We start from the raw sequence: 17,101 nt of genomic DNA, 5'->3' as shown, positions 1-17,101 counted from the left end.
ATACTAAATAGATGACCTATGGTACAAATACAGTTTTGGGTTTGCTCTTTTAAAAATTAACAGCATCAGATAAAGACGCTACACAGTAGTATCCAAGAATCTAACAGATTAATCTAATTAGACCCCAAAGTGCAGAATTCTAGTCTATGGCTCACAAAGCGTAGCTCCTCTAAAAATTCTGGGAAGACTGGGAAACTGTTAGGGTCCAAAGGGTTTTGTCACAGGAAAATATATTTACAAGTTACCTGAATAAATTAACAACATCAACAAAAAGATCTACTTGTACTCCGAAGCTAAGATAGAACACAAAGTTGTTGTAGGCATTCACAGTCCACTGCTGATACGCTGAAAAAACTCACCATTTCTGGGGCTTTATCTATCAGTCCCGTGATTTTTCTCTCATACCTACATCCCTAATCTTGCCCTCTCTTTCCTAAGCTCCAATTTCACATCTCAGTCAACTATCTGCTTGTCATTTCCATAATTCTGTCCTGTGGTAATCCAAAATAATTATTACATTCTTAGCTTGTACTACCTATGTAGACTGAATCTGCTAAGCTCTTGACCAGCCTATCCCAAGTTTCAAATGTATGAAGTTTTTAACTGTAAATTCAATTAGCAATTGATTAAGACTAAAGGATCAACGACATTTCAAACCATATTCTGGAGATATTATCATTTCTCTCTAAACTGGTCAGTCCTTTCAGTCCTCCCTGCCATATCAAGCCTATCCAACATTATATAACAAAAGCAAAAAACAATCACCAACACGACAAAAAAGATCATGTAAAACCCTAATAACACTTGGCAGAAATTCAGACTGCTTCAGGTTTGAAAAACCAACTGGATGATGGACCTTTTTTTAAAGACTAGTCGGACTATCTTTGAAAAGAAACTTCAAGAATAGTAAGGGAAATGTAAAAAAACAAACAAAAACAATGACGCAAATATGGGAACAGAAACAGAATGGAAAAGGCCTGAAAAATCCATCTTGGAGCCATTATCTTCAATGCTCAAGTACAGTGCACTATGGCAAGTGTGAACACGTGGTCTGTAGACCTTTTTACATGGTCTAAGAGGTCAAAACTATTTTCATAATAATGATGATGATGTCATTTGTCATGAACTGATAGTGCAAAAGTTATAGTGGGTAAAACTGCTGTGCCTTATCAGGCACCAAGGCAATGGCACCTAATTGTACTAGCAGTCACTGCACTCGTCACAGCCATAAACTTGCAGTTTAAAAAAAAAAGCCAGTTTTACATAAGAAGGTCCTTGATGAAGTAGTAAAAATCATTAATGTTATTAAATCTGGACCTTTGAGTACATGCCTTTTTTAATATTCTATGAGACAAAATAGGAAGTATGCAAAACACTATAAATGATCATCTTGAAATGAACCACTATGCAACTGTGTTGACTTGTAAGCTAAACTACCTACTTTTTTCATTTACTTGAAAGAATGACTGATAAACTAGTTATTCAGACTTGGTTATTTGGGAGCTATTTTCTTGAAAATGGGCAGAGGGAGGCTGTCACTTCAAGGAAGACAACTGACAGTATTCATTGCCAATGATAAAATTTGAGCTTTCAAGCAAAAATTGGAATTCTGGAAAACTTTTATCTGCCTCACCATGAGCTTAAGAGCTTTCAACGCTTAAGGAGTTTCTGATGAGACTGAAGGGTGATATTAACAAATGTAATGTTGAGTTAATTATAAAACGAGTTACTATTTGGAAGGTTGATATAATTCAGTCAACTAGTATTTTCTAAATGACCAATAAATGCTGTTACAAAATCAGACAGTGAAGACCACTCAAAGAGCACAACGCCGATTTATTTTACTATCAATATAACAGAACACAAAAAAAGTTCACTGATGCGGTTTCAGATTCCACGCTACAACTAACCTTTAACAAAATCTACTTGTTACATTTTGGCAGAGTATCAAAGAACAATATCCACAATTATCTGAAAACACTATTAAAATATCATTCCCATTTCCAATACATATGGAATTCCAATAAATATCTGTATGAGGCCACATTTCATGCACATACTTCAAAGTAACACATCACAAAGACAGACTGAAGGAAATCTAAGAATCTGGTTGCCTTCTATTAAGCCCAACATTAAATAAAGAGATTTGCAAAACTACAAAATAACACCACTCTTCTGGGTTTTTTTGAAAAAGCTATTTTTCACTAAAAATATGTTTTTTTATTAATTTGCAATGAGTTTATTATTGCTATTTTAAAATGAATAAATATTTCTGCATTTTCTTAGTTTTAATTTCTAGTATAGTAACCGACAGGAACAAAGGCTTTTTGGAGTCTGCAGTAATTTGTAAGAACGTAACAGAGTTCTGAGACCAAAAAGTTTGCGAAGTGCAAGTACAGCAGATCTGCAAATTAGGAAGCACGGGTTCTAGTTTCAGCTCTTCTCCTCCAGAGCTTCACGACACTCCTTCCTCTATCGAGTTGGGACCCAATGATCCGTCCAAGAAGTCTGTTAATTTTATGTTCCTTACCTTGAAGTTGTAGATTTCATTGTAACAATCAGCACTTTTCAGATACCAGGTTACATTCAAAGGTACATCACAAGGTTCTCCATCAACTATAAAAGAAGAAGTCTTTGTGAATAAAAGATGAATCCCAACAAAGCATTTTTCCTAACCTGTTACCCCAGATCCCATTTATTTGCAGCTAAACTGAGATACTCAAAGACCATTCCTGCTCCAAATATAAGGTAATGAGGTAATATATATAAAAAGAACTGGATTTTTTTAGATAATAGTAAGTACTGCTGTTCTAGAAAGAAACAGAAGTTAAGCTATTTTTAACTTTTGAAACATTATCTATTACTGTGCCTTAAAACCTCGATTTCTGGTTCTCTGCTGGGAAAAACCTGGAAGTGATCAAGCAGGCCTAAGTTAAAACCAGTCTTCTATGCTCATTCAAATATTTATTTAGCAGAGCACTTAAGTATACAAAGCTATGCGGCATAGCGTTAGGCCAAAGAGGGGAACTGGAGGGAACAAATAACTAAAGACACTTAAAACGACTACTTTCTGGGTGGGGAGACAAAAATTAACAACATCAGGAATGTCACACGGCAACATTCAAAATGGTTCCACTGAGGGAAAAATTCATGGCTTAGACCTTGAAAGCTCAAGATTGGATAGAAAGAACTATGAACAAAAAGCAAACCTGGCTTGGGAAGGTAGAAACAGCAAAAGCAAAGATAAAGAGTATTAGATTTTTTTCATAACCCACCTTAAGACAGGCCTCAAGGAACCTCATGAAATCACAGAAGCCTCACGTACCTCACTGAACATACTTTGGAACACAATATTCTAGTGGATCAAGGCCTTATTCTGAAGACTTAGGATAAATCTGTCTATATAACTGATTAGCTTTCTCACCTGGGGGAAGTCAGTATTCTCTTTTATCTTTGATTCCAGCTGTGAAAGGAAAAATATACCAGAGATACCCACTTTATGCAAATGTGACAAAGATAAACATGACTACATCAGGAACCTACTTTTGGTTTTTAACAAAAGCAGCACACCTAAAATTATAACCTTTCCCTTTTCTTTGTTTTAAATCGTTTTCTCAAACTAATTTTTAAGTGACACACTTTTGCAAGGCTCAATTAAAACAGACAAAAATCTCATGTGTTGAATAGAATTTATGGAAATGACAAAAAGGATATTGTAACATTGCTATGAACTGACTACTCGGAAGAACCACAGAAGAGATGGGATTAATTAATAAAAGCCAGTAAGAAAATCTCCTAAATAGGAGATGTGCAGAGAAACCTGTCTTCAAAAATACTATTCATGCTAAAAGACACCGTTTGGAACTCTGAATGGACAGCTTCAAGAGACAATGAAAAGAGTCCTGTCAATTTCCTAGAAAGTTATATACCATACCCACAAAAGTATAAAATCAGAGACAAGGTAAAAATGAGAATGCAGAGAAGTAACAAAATGAAAGATAATGTAATTTTTAAGGAGCTACAAATTCTCCAAAAACAACGAAATACAGACACTTCAAAACGTGCAGCTTGGGTAACTTGTTGAAACACTGTTAGATCAAAACACAGGTGAGAAAAGACTGTACATAATAAAGGACAGAAGAGCATACAGGCTGTCAGGCTATTCCAAAAGCAGAATACTGCCATCTAGAAAAGCTACTCTTATCTAGTAAACAAACGTCACAAGAAAGACCCATGTGTCAGAATAGATTGGATTTAAATCAAATTTAAGTCATTTGTCAGGAGATTGTATTTCCATGGACGTAGTATATTCTTCCTAGAAATTCTACCTGCCGCCCCTCACCCCCACTAGACTGTAGGCTAAATAAGAGAAGGGGCCTCTTCTATCACTTCCCTGCTGTGTAAACAGTGCCTGGCACACAGCAGGTTTTCCGTAACTACTTACTAAATGATTAAAAGTACAAAATCATCCAACTATGACTTGTAACTTTGAACTTTTATGGAGAGAGGTATGCACAGAAGCACACACGGATGATCTGGATTTTTATCCCTGATATTGAAGTGGAGCTGCCCATGATCATTTATTCTCTAAAAAAGCCAGCTTCAAAAATAAAAGGAAGCTTTTCTTTAATACACAATGGGATATGATGGATTCAGACACAGTGGTTTTCCCACTGGACAGACTCGTTTTGTTCCACATAATCTCTGTTGCCTGATCATATCTTTGAACTTCCTCTTCTAAAGATCCAGGGTGTAAAATACTCCTTTTGTAAACAAAACAATTACTGAACATATTTATTCATTGCCAATGGTCTGACAAACCTCGGTCATGTGTTCAGCGAACATCCAACAAGCACACAAGCAAAACTGGTGGTGTATCTGTAACTCAGAACAGATTAAAACACCATGCAGGCAATCAACCCACACGATTTGTCTAGCTATATATAATAAACACCAGAAAAATATGAGCAGAAAATAAAGTTCACACAACTAAGTACACTAAAGATTATCTAGTGAAAGGACCTTAGTCATACTATATATGTTTATAGCTAGACAGTGGCAGACTATTAAATTTCAGAACTTCTGTTAAGAGTAGGCCATCAGAGGGAGACAGGTAATTTACAAGTTTAAAGACCACTCAAAAACTTAAATAAAAACTTCATGAAATGCAAAAACTCACATTTCAGAAAGATAGTCGTATTTTTGAAGAGGATCTTTCCAAAACTAAAATACCTTTTCCCCTGCAAAGATAAAGGAGAGAAAGATAATTAGCACCAGATCACTTTAATTCTCATATAACTGGCATAAAACCTAAACTTAGAAACATTCAAGTTATTTCTGTTAACAAAAAAAGACATCATTTTCCTTCCTTTTAGTAAAATTCAACCACATCCAAACTGCAGGATTTTGCAGCTTGTTGCAAAGACATGATTTTTTCCCCACAGGTCATTCAGCAAGGACTCTAGAAGGGAGGCTGCTAGAAACCCCAAATTAACTAAAATCTTCATGGGAAGTCCTCCTTAATCAGTTCATTCCCCTTACCCACCAATCACTGTCCAGAACAACCAACCATTTCTTCAAATGAACTATTCCAGAAGCAGATAGCCAGATTTAACTATTAACCATTTTAGTAACAAGTAAGTATCTAAAACTGAGAATCTGAAGATCTTCACCAAATGAACAAAAGCTATAATGTTTGCCATAAGAAAAGCTCGAATAAGATTTGGACATCACATTTAGTGAACAGAACAGAAGGAAACAAAAAGGCCACCGTGGTTTTAACAGAACTAATGCTTTTCGGTATGTCCTGCTCACAGGATTTTAGCTCTAGCCCAAACGAGCTTTAGAAGGGGAGAAGGGAGGCAACAGGCAGAAAGGGTCAAGCTACCTAGTTAACTGTCCAAAAGAAAGACTAGCCTTACCATATCAAACTTAAGAATACTATTTCTTCCACTTTCGCCATTCTCACGTTAGAATACAGTTTTTAAATGCCTAGGCTTCCTAACCACACAGCAAAGCTTAGAACAACTTCGTAAGTAGAATTATGCAATTAACAAAAAAGTGCAGAAGAAAAAAAAGGAAAAGAGGTCTATTTACATAGCCATCTCATTCAACCCGGGGGCCACTGAAAGAGAGACCATTCTGCACCTATACATCAAGTTTACTTGTCTCAAGTCAGACACTGAAAGTTCTCCGGCTATGCTGATAAAAAAGCGCTCCACCACTCCTCTGCGCTCCTGAAGTGGCTCTGACATTCCTGCTAATCTACCCACAGAAACGCACGGCTTTCCGCTCCAGAGAGGTGGGTCTCTGTTCACCAGCGACACCCACGCTCCCGGCAATTCCACCCCTTTGGAAGCGGACTTCTGCAGAACCTTCATGAACCCCTTGAGCCGCCGTAGCCCCACCCCTTGCTCCACCAGGCTCGGCTGCCTCTGAAGTGAACACTCACCAAAGACATCGGAATGTGCCACTTGGATCGGTCGGCAGCAGCGACGGGTGCCGGTCCTATACCGAAGAGAGACAATGGGGACGGCTGAGCCCCCAGAAGCAGCAGAATGGCAGGCAGCGCCTGAAGCCACGCAACCGCCGCCATCTTCACAGCCATGGCTTGCCTACCGACAGCATTTCACCTTCTTCCGGTTCGTCCCGCCCTCTTCCGGCTCCGCTCTGGGGGCGGGATCATCCGGGTCCTCGAAACCTCGTGGGGCTTGTTAGTTTTGCGACCCAGTGGCTCCTCCCTCTACCAGTCCCGGCTTCGCTTGAGCCTTGGGACGCACTGCGCAGGCGTCGTCCTGTGGCAATTTGGTCACCTTGGAGCTTTAGGATGGTCACCAATAGCCACCTGCGCCTTGGTGGGCTCCTCTCCTCTCTGCTAGCCCTTAAAGGGTTTGGGGGCCAAGCAAGCATTTCTCCTCCTCCCGTTCGCCCCAGCCATCATCCCTTGTAAGTCAAAGTCAGACGCCGGGGCCTGAAGCCTGGGAAAGGCATAAGTCTGGCTGCTTGATTGGCGTTTAGTAGTGAGTTCTCGGTTCCCGGAGGTATTTAAGCAAAGAGTGGAATTTGGCAGTGGTGGAGAAGAAGCGATTCCTAAACTGATTGGTGTAATAGATAACCCCTTAAAAAAGCCCCTCCTAGCGCTGAAGAGTAAGATGCTACAGTAGAGTTTGGCCGCAGAGCATCAGCCTCTGGCAAAGAGCTGGCCGGCACTTTCTACTCAAAACTAAAAACCGGGAGAGAGTGGGTCGGTTTTCAGTATCTGTGGCGGGACCGTCACGGAGATAGGACCGTCTCGGTACTTCCTGGTTCTCACGCTCCGGATTTTTATCCCCGGAGCTCTTTGAGTGCACGCCCCCTCTGCAAAGCCGGTTTCGGTTCCTAATGAAAGCAGGTCCTCATCAGCCACTCATAACCCAAAAAAAGTTGCCAAATAGATCCGTGTAGAAACGCCAGATTGAGCCTGGAAATCCCACGAGCGAGAGTCAATCTGTCACTCCTTAGGGACCTGGAGGGGACTCCATTTCCCAGGAACTGGACGGAGGTGAAGCGCTGGCTCTAATTTAGAAAGACGGCCAATCGGCGTTTTAAAAAGATCGCTCGCAGCCTTGGTCTGAGAACTGGGAGCCAATCGGGTTGACCGGGAGGCCATGGACGCTGCCGGGAGAGAGGAAATCAGGTAAAGGCCCAGTGGTGCTGCAGGGACTGACTCCAGGGCCCGCGGAGGCAGGAGATAGCACCAGGAAGCGCCTGAAAGCAACGCTCTGGCTTTGAACGTTTTGTCGATTGTGTGGTTGACCTTCTTATTTGCATGTTTGATATTTGTGCAGTTCATCTTTGTCATTTTTTCTCAATTCCCCGGGGAATTAGTTGAAATTAATAGCTAGCCCCTCATAAAATACTTTCAGGATGATTAACAAAACAGTGGAAGAGTGGTGGTCAGAACTCTGACACGTGAGTTTCAAGCGTGTTGCTTTCCAAGTTCAGCTATACCCAGCTCTTCCTATATCACTCCAGAGCTCATTCTTCAAAGTGGAAAGAGAAGACTGCAAATTTCTTTTATCTTTGCAAATTTGATTAAAACAAACAGTGATAAAGACTTAGTAAATGAAGGATTTTATTACTTCCACGATTACAATTTTTAACATGGCCAAGTGTGTCTGTCTGGGCTTGTTTTCATAATATTTTGAAATTTGTGTTCAATCATAGCTTCCTATATAATCGTGGACATGCTGACTACAGCTGTATTCAGGACACCTCTGCGTGAAGGCCAGTGTGGTTTTTTCCCCCTTATAGCCTATGGTTGTTTTAATCATATGGAGGCTAATTTAAGTATATATACTCAAGTAGCAATATACATACGTCTTGATCACATTCTAGTCCAAGAACTGCTCTTCTGGAAACTTGGTTTTAAAAAACGCTGGCTCCTAGATCGTCAGCATCATCTTAAGAAGAAGATGGGGGGCCTGCCCAGTGGCATGGTGTTTAAGTTCACACACTCCTCTTAGGCAGCCCGGGGTTCACAGGTTCAGATCCCAGGCGTGGACCTATGCACTGCTCATCAAGCCATGCTGTGGTGGCATCCCACGTACAAAACAGAGGAAGTTTGGTACAGATGTTAGCTCATGGCCAATCTTCCTCACCAAAATAAATAAATAAATAAGCAAAAGATAGGCCAGCCCCATGGTGTAGTGGTTAGGTTCTGCACCCTCTGCTTCGGCCTCCCAGGTTTGCGGGTTCAGATCCCAGGCATGGACCTATGCCACTCGTCAGCCATGCTATAGCAGTGGTCCACGTATAAAGTGGAGGGAGACTAGCACAGATGTTAGCTCAGGGCTGATCTTCCTCAAGCAAAAAAAGGAGGAAGATTGGCAACAGATGTTAGCTCATGGCTAATCTTCTGCAGCACAAAAAAAAAAAAGGAAAAGATTTTCCTTCTACATGTATTTTCTATTCTTATTCCGGTGCCTTGCACGTACCTCTATTAAAGCATTTGTCAGGTTGATTTGTGAGTGTTGGTTAGGCTTTCGCGGAAAGCTCAGACAAAGTCCTTCATATCTTCCTCATAGCCCAGCACATCCAGTAAGAATATTATGAAAATATTTAATAAATAGGTGGGTGAGTTGTTTTTGTTTGTTTGGTTTGGAGTTTTTTGGTGTGTTTTTGCTCCTTCAGATTTTATTGGTGTCCTCCTAGCCTTCAGGCATTGTTTTAAAGGAACCCTTCCTCATAAGTGACAATGCTCTTTTTCCATTGCTTTCAGCATAATCTCAGAACTTGATGTTTTGTTGTTTACCTTGGGTGATTTACAAAAGGATGTTATTCTGCAGCATACACGCTATCGTGTTATGTTAGGGCTGTGACACAATTTTGCATTGCAGAGGTTTATTTTCCATGTTCATACTATAGTTAGAGAAGATGAAAAATTGGACTCACAAACCCTGTGTAAAATAAGTTTCTTAAAATGTCTTTTTATCTAGTGTTGAAGATGAAGCTGTGGATAAAAACATTTTCAAAGACTGCAGCAACATTGCTTTCTACAGGTAAAGAAAGGAAATGTGTTACCTAGATCAAAACATTTCTGACAATATTTCAAAATTGATGTTTATTAAATTTTGAGAACTGATAGGCTTTCTAAAGAAAGGGTCAATTAAGAAATTCAATGATTAAGAAATTCATCAGACAGGACACATTCACCTTTAATTTTATACGCATACTACTGTATTATTTAAATTTGCCAGTGAACTGGTATTTTATTTTAAAAGTGTTTTTAAACTATATTAAACTTGTATGTCTTTGAATGGATACTGCTTTTACATGTTTCAAAAATCAAATAATATGAAAAGATATACATTGAAAAGTGTTACTCCCATTCCTCTCCCCTTCCACCTCATTCCACATCTTGTCCCTGTAAGTAACCAGATTTATTAATTTCTTATTTATCCTTCCAGTATTTCTTTTTGTAAATACATATATTCTTACATCACTGCCTTTCTTACACCAATCTGGAGATTGTCCTCTCTTTTTACGGCTGTATAGTATTCTATTGGGTAGATGTACTGTAATCTATTCAATCTCTCTCTTATTGCTAGACACTGGGTTGTTTTTCATCTTTTACTATAAGATCATTGCCACAATGAAAAGCTATACCTGTGTTATTTCCTACATATGCAAATGTGTTTATAGAATGGTAGATCCAGAAGCAGGATTACTGGGTCAAAGAGTAAATGCATTTGAAATTTTAACTATTACCAGATATTCTTCCATAGGCATTATACCCTTTTGTGCTCCCAGCACTACTGTATAAGATTACCTGTTTCCCCAGAGCCTCAAAATAGATTTCTTTAAAATCTTTTCTTTTGAGTATTTACCTTTATAGAATGCCAGAACTGAAATCACCAAATAATGTATCATGTATCATAACTTTCTAATTTATTCACACTGCTTTAGAGGGAGAAAATCATTTTAATTCTGGACAGGTACCTGAGAGGGAATTCTATAGTGAACTCCTGGTCACCTTGTTAAACCACTAGATGATATTGGATTTCCACTAGAATTTAGTGAGTTTCTATTAAAGTACACATTTCATGGAAAGAGAGAGGGGAATTAGCAAGCTAATTAATGTCATCTGTGTAAACTGCCCCACCTTCTCAATAAAGGGGACAAAATGCCATCCTTGAGCAGTGTTATGTCGAACAGCTAATACTGTCTGTGCCGATTCACTTACTATCATAATGAATTTTAATGACTTCCACCTGGTACTATAGTCTGTTGGATGCCGACAGTGACAATTAATTCTCAGGCACTTGTGTGCTCCATCTCTCTAGGCGTCAGAAACAGCAGCTCTCCAGGAAGTCCATGTATCGGGCATTACTGGACTCGGTCACAGCGGACAGAGACAGCACTAGATTCCAAATCATCAATGAAGCGACGAAGGTGGGACAGAAGTATTTTCTACAGAGAATTGTTTGTTTCTATATTTATTTGGGTTGAATGAAGAAAATTTCCAGAAAGGCTAATTAAAACTATGTATGCTTCAAAAATAGACTCTCTTAGAGAAGTCGTGTTATCTTTTTCCTATCTACACTAATACTACCTACTTCAAAAGTAATATGAACGTCAACTTCTAGATTGCCTGTGTATCAGATGCTTTCCTAGAAGTTTTACGAATGTTATTTCCTTTCAATAAGTCTTCATAATACAACTAAGAGGTATATTGCACTATTTTCGGATAGTACAGATTTTCAGATAAGGAAATTGAAGTCTAGAAAGTCGCTTGCTCAGAGTGACATAGCTAGTAATGAGAATTTTCACCTGCATCTGTTGCCTCTATCAAGCACCCATGCTCTTTCTATCACTATTACACAACGTGCAGTTGAGCATGCAGCCTGAGCAGGGTACGGATTCAGTGGATGTCCAAAGCTCAAAATGTGGGTGGGCCAGGGGAGTGAGGGACTATGCAGTTGAAAACCTACGTCACAAATGTTCCATCTCCCGAGCTGCTTCACCAGCAGGTCACCATAGTTACTACATACTGAAAGGATTAGAGCAGTATATCCTAAGTACTTTTTCTTATCTGTCAAGTCACCACACTGCTTCACATGGGCCACATAGGTGGGCCAGTCATAGAAGAGGTGCTCTATGGGCTGGGCTAGGAAGTGTGGCCATGCACAAGTACCTGATGCTCCCAACCTGACCCTCACTCCCAGATCCTCCCCCCGTCTTCTAAAGACGTCATAGCTTCTGAGGCCTCCCAGACCAATCTGGCTACATTGGTAATTCGTGTAACTAAATGGCACTGTTAAAACCATGCGGTCTAGGTCCCCTAACAGCTTAGCTAGTAACCGCCAACTCACTAACAAATCCCAGTTCTGAGAAGCAGACTGAGAAGAAATCCCCACTTTCACAGCAAAGCTGTGAGCCCTCCCTTTGACTGCCATAGCTCTTGCCCTATAGTGCCGCACTGAGGAATCTCCTCAGAGAAGACAGAACAAAAACTGCCCCACGGCGTCAGGAGGTTCTCTGTAACATTTGTAAGGCCTTTAACTCAGCAAAGGGTCCCAACTTTCTTCACAAACAGGAGGAGCAATTGCACAGTAAGGAGGCTACCTTCTGAAGTTTTAGAAATTTTAGCCATGTAGTAGATGTGGAATCTTCTAACACAGCTTCTTGCCTGAATTCAAAATAGAGGCTAGAATCATATCAACAGTTCTGTGTTCTCTATCCCTGTCCCCAACTTCTGGTTACTTAAGGATGTCGTTATGGTGGCAGTGCACTTAGTTCGTCTCTCTTAACTACACAGACGGGATGGTTAGCCTTTCTCTGAAACCTAGTGCTGCTTTTATACCATCCATTTTTTCTGGAGGAATTTGCCCCCTTGCTTGGCATCTTTCACACCTTTGAGTTCTCAGCTCATGGTACCCCAAAGTCATAGGTTCTCTACTGCTGATCCAAGTCTCCCATACTATACATCCTTGTGTAGCCTAGTTTGATAGCCGTTCATGGGAAAACATGAGGCAGCACTGACTTCCTTCCTGGAGAGCCTCCTGCTATGTGCATGTGGTCTAGTAGCCTGACACCCAGCAAAACCCTATATTCAGGGTCAGCAGAAGCAGTTGGCTCCAGGAAATTCAAGGAGTCCACCAGAGAGCTTCCAGGAGTCATTAGGCCTGCCACCGGCTATCAGTTATCTTCTTGTCTCATTTTTCCTCTCATTTGCTCATTTTACTTCCTGTCTCCAATGTCTCTAAGCCGAGAGAGTTTTAGCTGTCCCATGGCAGGGCAAGAATCCTTTTCCATCCTTGGAGAGGGCTCAGCATGTTGAGCACCGAACAATCCTCTGTCGTGAAGACACATGCTGAAGCAAAGGAAATGAAGCAAAAGCACCCTAAATACCAATGTGAGCCAAAATGCAAATTCCTAACATGGCTTGATACCAGTGCAGTTAGTGGTGGATCCCCACATGGCCTTTTACAAGACTTCACTACCCACATGTCTCTTTGGATCCTGAAAATGTGAGGGACAATGCTGTTCAGGTCAGATATCAGAACCAGAGCCCACCAGATCTGGATACCTTCAAAGAAAGAGAATCCACAGTCCAGGAGGACCCACAGGATCTCAGCACAAGACAGCACATGGTTCAGAAGGGAGCTGAGGAGCCCAACAATCAAGGGCAAGTTATCTGGGATATCAGCAACATGGCTTCCAAGACTGAGAACTTTGAGGACCCCTTGGAACAGAGTTCACGTTCAGGTATTGGAAACATGAGGGCTGCTTGGGGAATCTGCATGCTCTAATCTCAGGCATACACATGCAAATGTATATGTTTTGGGAGGTCACCCTGACATTCTGGGCTGAACGCTGATTTAGTGTCCTCCTTGTCACTTGGAGTTGAGATGACTAATAGGGACTTAAGGTTTTATGCCTTCTGTCAGACCGATAGGGACAACAAGGATCCAGACAGTAATCTCTAAAATTGCCTGAACCTTGTATCCATTAGAGGTGTTTCTGGGATGAGATGGGTATTTCAGGGGAGGTTTCACATTAGAATATGGTATGGGTGTGGTCTGGATATTTAAAACAAGCTGCATGCATCCGCTTATTCAGAATGATAGCTTTTTATTTCAGGTTCAGAGAGACAGAGCCAAAAGTGTAAAAGGATCATATTCAGCTCACAGCTGCAGTTCTCAGGCAGCGCTGATTTGGCAGATTCTGACAAACCCAGCACTCTTAGCGCCTGCCTGCCCCCCACACCGTTAAAACTCTCAAAGCAGTAACTTTGCTGTCAAGATCTCTTGTCAATTTTTGAAATCCTTCTTCTCAATCCCCTTCCCCCAATCTACCCTTAATAAACAACCAGGAAACAGACCCATCCTTTATTCAACATTGTCTTAAATCAGGCTGCCAAAACAAAATATCATAGACTGGGTATCTTAAACAACAGCTGTTTATTTCTCACAGTTCTGGAGTCTGGGAACTCCAAGATCAAGGTGAGGTGTCTGGTGAGGACCCTCTTCCTGGCTTGTGATTGCCACCTTCTTCGTGTTTCCTCACATAATGGAGAGAGAGCCAACTAATAGAGAGGGCACTAATCCCGTGATGACCGCACCCTCATGACCTCATCTAAACCTAATCACCTCCCAAAGACCCCATCTCCAAATACCATCATATTGAGGGTTAGGACTTCAGCATGTGAATGGGGGGTGGGATTCAGTCTATAGCAAACATGATGTTCCTGGGACACAGTAATGTTACAAAGCAGGCTGAAGTGTTGCTCTGTGTATTCTCTCTAGGTCAGGACATCTTGGCTTTGAAGAAAAGCCGGTTGCAGATTCAAATGCTTAATTTTTCTCACAGAGGGTCTCAGTGTAGTATCTTCCTATAGCTGATGACAAAATAATCAGGTAGATATTGATAAAGAAGCTTCCAGAAGAAAATCTAAAACGAAAGGAGTTATCAGTAAATTGTTGACTGCTTTTTTAGAACTGTTTTTTCCTACTATTATCAATATTTTACCCAGTGAAAATTTGACCTGATTGAGAAACAGAAGATCTAGTCTTGTGACATGACAGCAGGAAACTTTATGCTGTCTTCTGAGTCTAGCTAAAAAATCCTGCTAGCGAGGCTATCTGGGACAGACCCATGTCTTTGACCTACTTTATATTGCTAATTTTGAGGCTTTCTCCTGCCTGGATGACCATTTGGTAACTTGTTTACTTTCTTTTGCAGCCTGTTTGCAAGTTTTCAACAGAGACGACACTTCTAGCAGTTTCTCCAAGGATGTAGGGCTATCTCTCAGCACCTCCATGAAGTTATCCCTTGCCTCTTCATCTAAGCCTGCTGAAAATGGGACTTTGCCCAACCAGCCATCTCCTCAGCAGATGAGACACTGCTACCACTTGTTAGCCGGGACTGTTTCTGCAGAAATGGCCAGGAACAGGCAGCTAATTTGGGAACTGGCCAAACAATCAGAAGCACACCTGGACAGGCTAATGGTCCTTGGGGAAGGGCCTAATGCCCAGGGTGAAGTTGCCAACGTTCTCCTTAGAGAATCAGTTCTTACAGTAGACCAACTGCCTGCAACTGTGGAGGGGGCAATAAGTGCCCTACGGCAATTTAGCGAACTCTCAGATCGCTCTCTGAATCCTGGGAGGTCTTGATCAACAGCTGGGAGAGGTTGTTGCTCACTCATCTAGGCCTTTTCTGTTAACTGTTCCTTACAGTATAGTGAAGAGACCTGGTTCCAGAGGAAAAGCAAGATCTACCCATAAAGGAGAAGTTGCTTGGGGTCATAATTCCCCTTCTTAATACCCGCTGCTGTTTAAATCTGTGTTCTGGGCTGTTCGTTAACTCACAGTCTCTACTAGTTGTGGTTCCCAGTTCTGGGTGAAGAAAAATTTTGTTTTAATATAATTGTAATCAATCCACTCCTTGAATACCTAGACGAAGCTGTCTCTACCACCATGATTTTTTACAACCTGTCTGATATTTTTGCCTGTGGGGCCAAAAAAACTAGACTTACGGATGACAAACTACGAGGTTTTTATTGAGTATGGGAGAAATATGATAGGAAAAGGAATTAATACTCTTTCCCAGGCTATGAGAAGTGAGCCCTGAATAAAGTTTATGAAAAACCAAGGAGACACTTGTAGTACTAAAAGGAACCTCTAAAATGTATTCCTTTCTCTGAAGATTTATCTCCTCTTCTCTGTGTAGGTAGACATTTACACATCTTAAATATTTCTAAGGGAGCAAAACCCATGCTGCCTGACCTAAACTAAAAATGTTTAGTTATGCGTTTCTTCACTTATTTTACATAAATCCATTTTGCTGCAATTTGAGTAACTGAACTATTATCTAAGTATTAACACTGAGTAACTCTTAATTTAAACAGTCTGACTTCTGTGACGTATCTTCTTCATGCATTTTTTCATTGTCATTTCCAATCATCACTAATAGGAGGAAGAGATTCGGTAATTTATCTGTATATTATTTTTTCATAAAAGTCCAAACAGGTCCCTAGAGAAGAACAGGAATATTTAGAAATTCTTAATCTTTTAGATAAAAGAATATAACATGTCCAGAAGAATATATCACGTCCAGACTTTTTGACGGAGCAAGGTTTTGGTGGAAATATTGGGCAACAACTGGCAGTTGAGAAGCTCAGGGAAGTGGTTTTTAAACTGTCAGCCACAGAGCCCAGCTTTCCATGGAGGTGTCTCATGGCTCAGAGCAGGGAGGGGAGGGGGCGCAAAGGTAGGGGCTCTGAGCCACTCCCCACTGTCTTTAACCCAAGTAGCTTTGCTTATTGGACTTCTGAGAGTCTGTTGCAGTTAAAAAAAATTAAGCCAATGAAAACAGCAGCATAAGCCAAATCATAGAAGCAAATGCATACTAAGGTTAAGGAAATGACGTGCTTGGAACATGAAAGCTATGTTGGTGATAATAAGAGATAAGAATGAATCTGTATATTGACCTTGAAAAGGGCTATTGGAAAAGTTTGCATGCTTAATTGAGTTAAAATGAAAATGAAGTGGGGCTTTGGTTCTGATTTGTTGGTTTGGTTGCATTAGGTCCTTATGGTCAAAGCAGGGTTATTGTTACCTCCTCTCACACAATCAGGATTCTTTCCTGGACTACAGCCTCAAGAGCAGAACATTCAGACCAGGGTTTGGTTTTTAAAAAAACAGAAAGCTATTTTACTAAAAATAGGAGGATCTCTGAGTGCATAAACTAGATGCAATTTGTTGATCATATAGACAGACAACCTTTATTTCCTCTACTTAGGAGTTTCTTTCCCGTTTTTGTCTACGAATTCCTGAAGGCCCTGCTCGAGCTCCACTCTCCGGAGTGACATCCCAGAACCCTTCTCCTTAGAGTCACCATTAATATCCCCCTTCCTTGTTCTTTCTCAGCACTGTCCTTGTCCTTCTACCTCAGCTCTTACAAAATATATGTTTACTATGTATGCTTTGTGTTTTCTAAATTGCTGTTTCTCTAAGAGTTTAGTCATCCTTTTCACAGCACATCTCAGTACTAGATGCCAAATAAATGTTAGTTGAATTGAATTTGAGAGGGCAATGGAAATATGTGTGTAATTTAGGAG

General features: G+C 40.6%; 2 protein-coding genes across 22 annotated transcripts in view; one reads left to right on the top strand and one right to left on the bottom strand.

Annotated features, from left to right (window-relative positions):
• TMEM87A (transmembrane protein 87A) overlaps positions 1 to 6,662 on the bottom strand; it is a 36,038-nt gene extending 29,376 nt beyond the window's left edge. For 14 of the 16 annotated variants that reach the window (XR_011427275.1, XR_002800256.2, XR_011427276.1 and 11 more), the window contains exons 1-3: positions 6,452 to 6,607; positions 5,180 to 5,240; positions 2,531 to 2,616 (exon numbers count right to left, since the gene is read on the bottom strand). Coding sequence is in view for 12 of the 16 variants with exons in the window: in XM_070238717.1 (XP_070094818.1) it covers positions 2,531 to 2,616; positions 5,180 to 5,240; positions 6,452 to 6,607 (303 nt within the window). In the remaining 4 variants the exon portion in view is untranslated. Of the gene's footprint in view, positions 1 to 2,530; positions 2,617 to 5,179; positions 5,241 to 6,451 lie in introns of all 16 variants that reach the window. The other 2 variants (XR_011427277.1, XM_001503300.7) reach the window with 2 other exon arrangements.
• Positions 6,663 to 6,817: 155 nt separating this feature from the next.
• The window catches only part of GANC (glucosidase alpha, neutral C), a 74,708-nt gene continuing 64,424 nt past the window's right edge, over positions 6,818 to 17,101 (top strand). For 2 of the 6 annotated variants that reach the window (XR_011427230.1, XM_070238600.1), the window contains exons 1-3: positions 7,536 to 7,675; positions 9,477 to 9,539; positions 10,824 to 10,932. Coding sequence is in view for 5 of the 6 variants with exons in the window: in XM_070238600.1 (XP_070094701.1) it covers positions 7,647 to 7,675; positions 9,477 to 9,539; positions 10,824 to 10,932 (201 nt within the window). In the remaining variant the exon portion in view is untranslated. Of the gene's footprint in view, positions 6,946 to 7,500; positions 7,676 to 9,476; positions 9,540 to 10,823; positions 10,933 to 13,031; positions 13,249 to 14,724; positions 15,634 to 17,101 lie in introns of those variants that run through there. The other 4 variants (XM_014733629.3, XM_070238602.1, XM_023619222.2 and 1 more) reach the window with 4 other exon arrangements.

This window comes from Equus caballus, chromosome 1, assembly GCF_041296265.1.
Source record: "Equus caballus isolate H_3958 breed thoroughbred chromosome 1, TB-T2T, whole genome shotgun sequence".
In the NCBI taxonomy this organism is placed as follows: Eukaryota; Metazoa; Chordata; class Mammalia; order Perissodactyla; family Equidae; genus Equus; species Equus caballus.
This window is presented reverse-complemented; position numbering and strand designations above follow the sequence as displayed.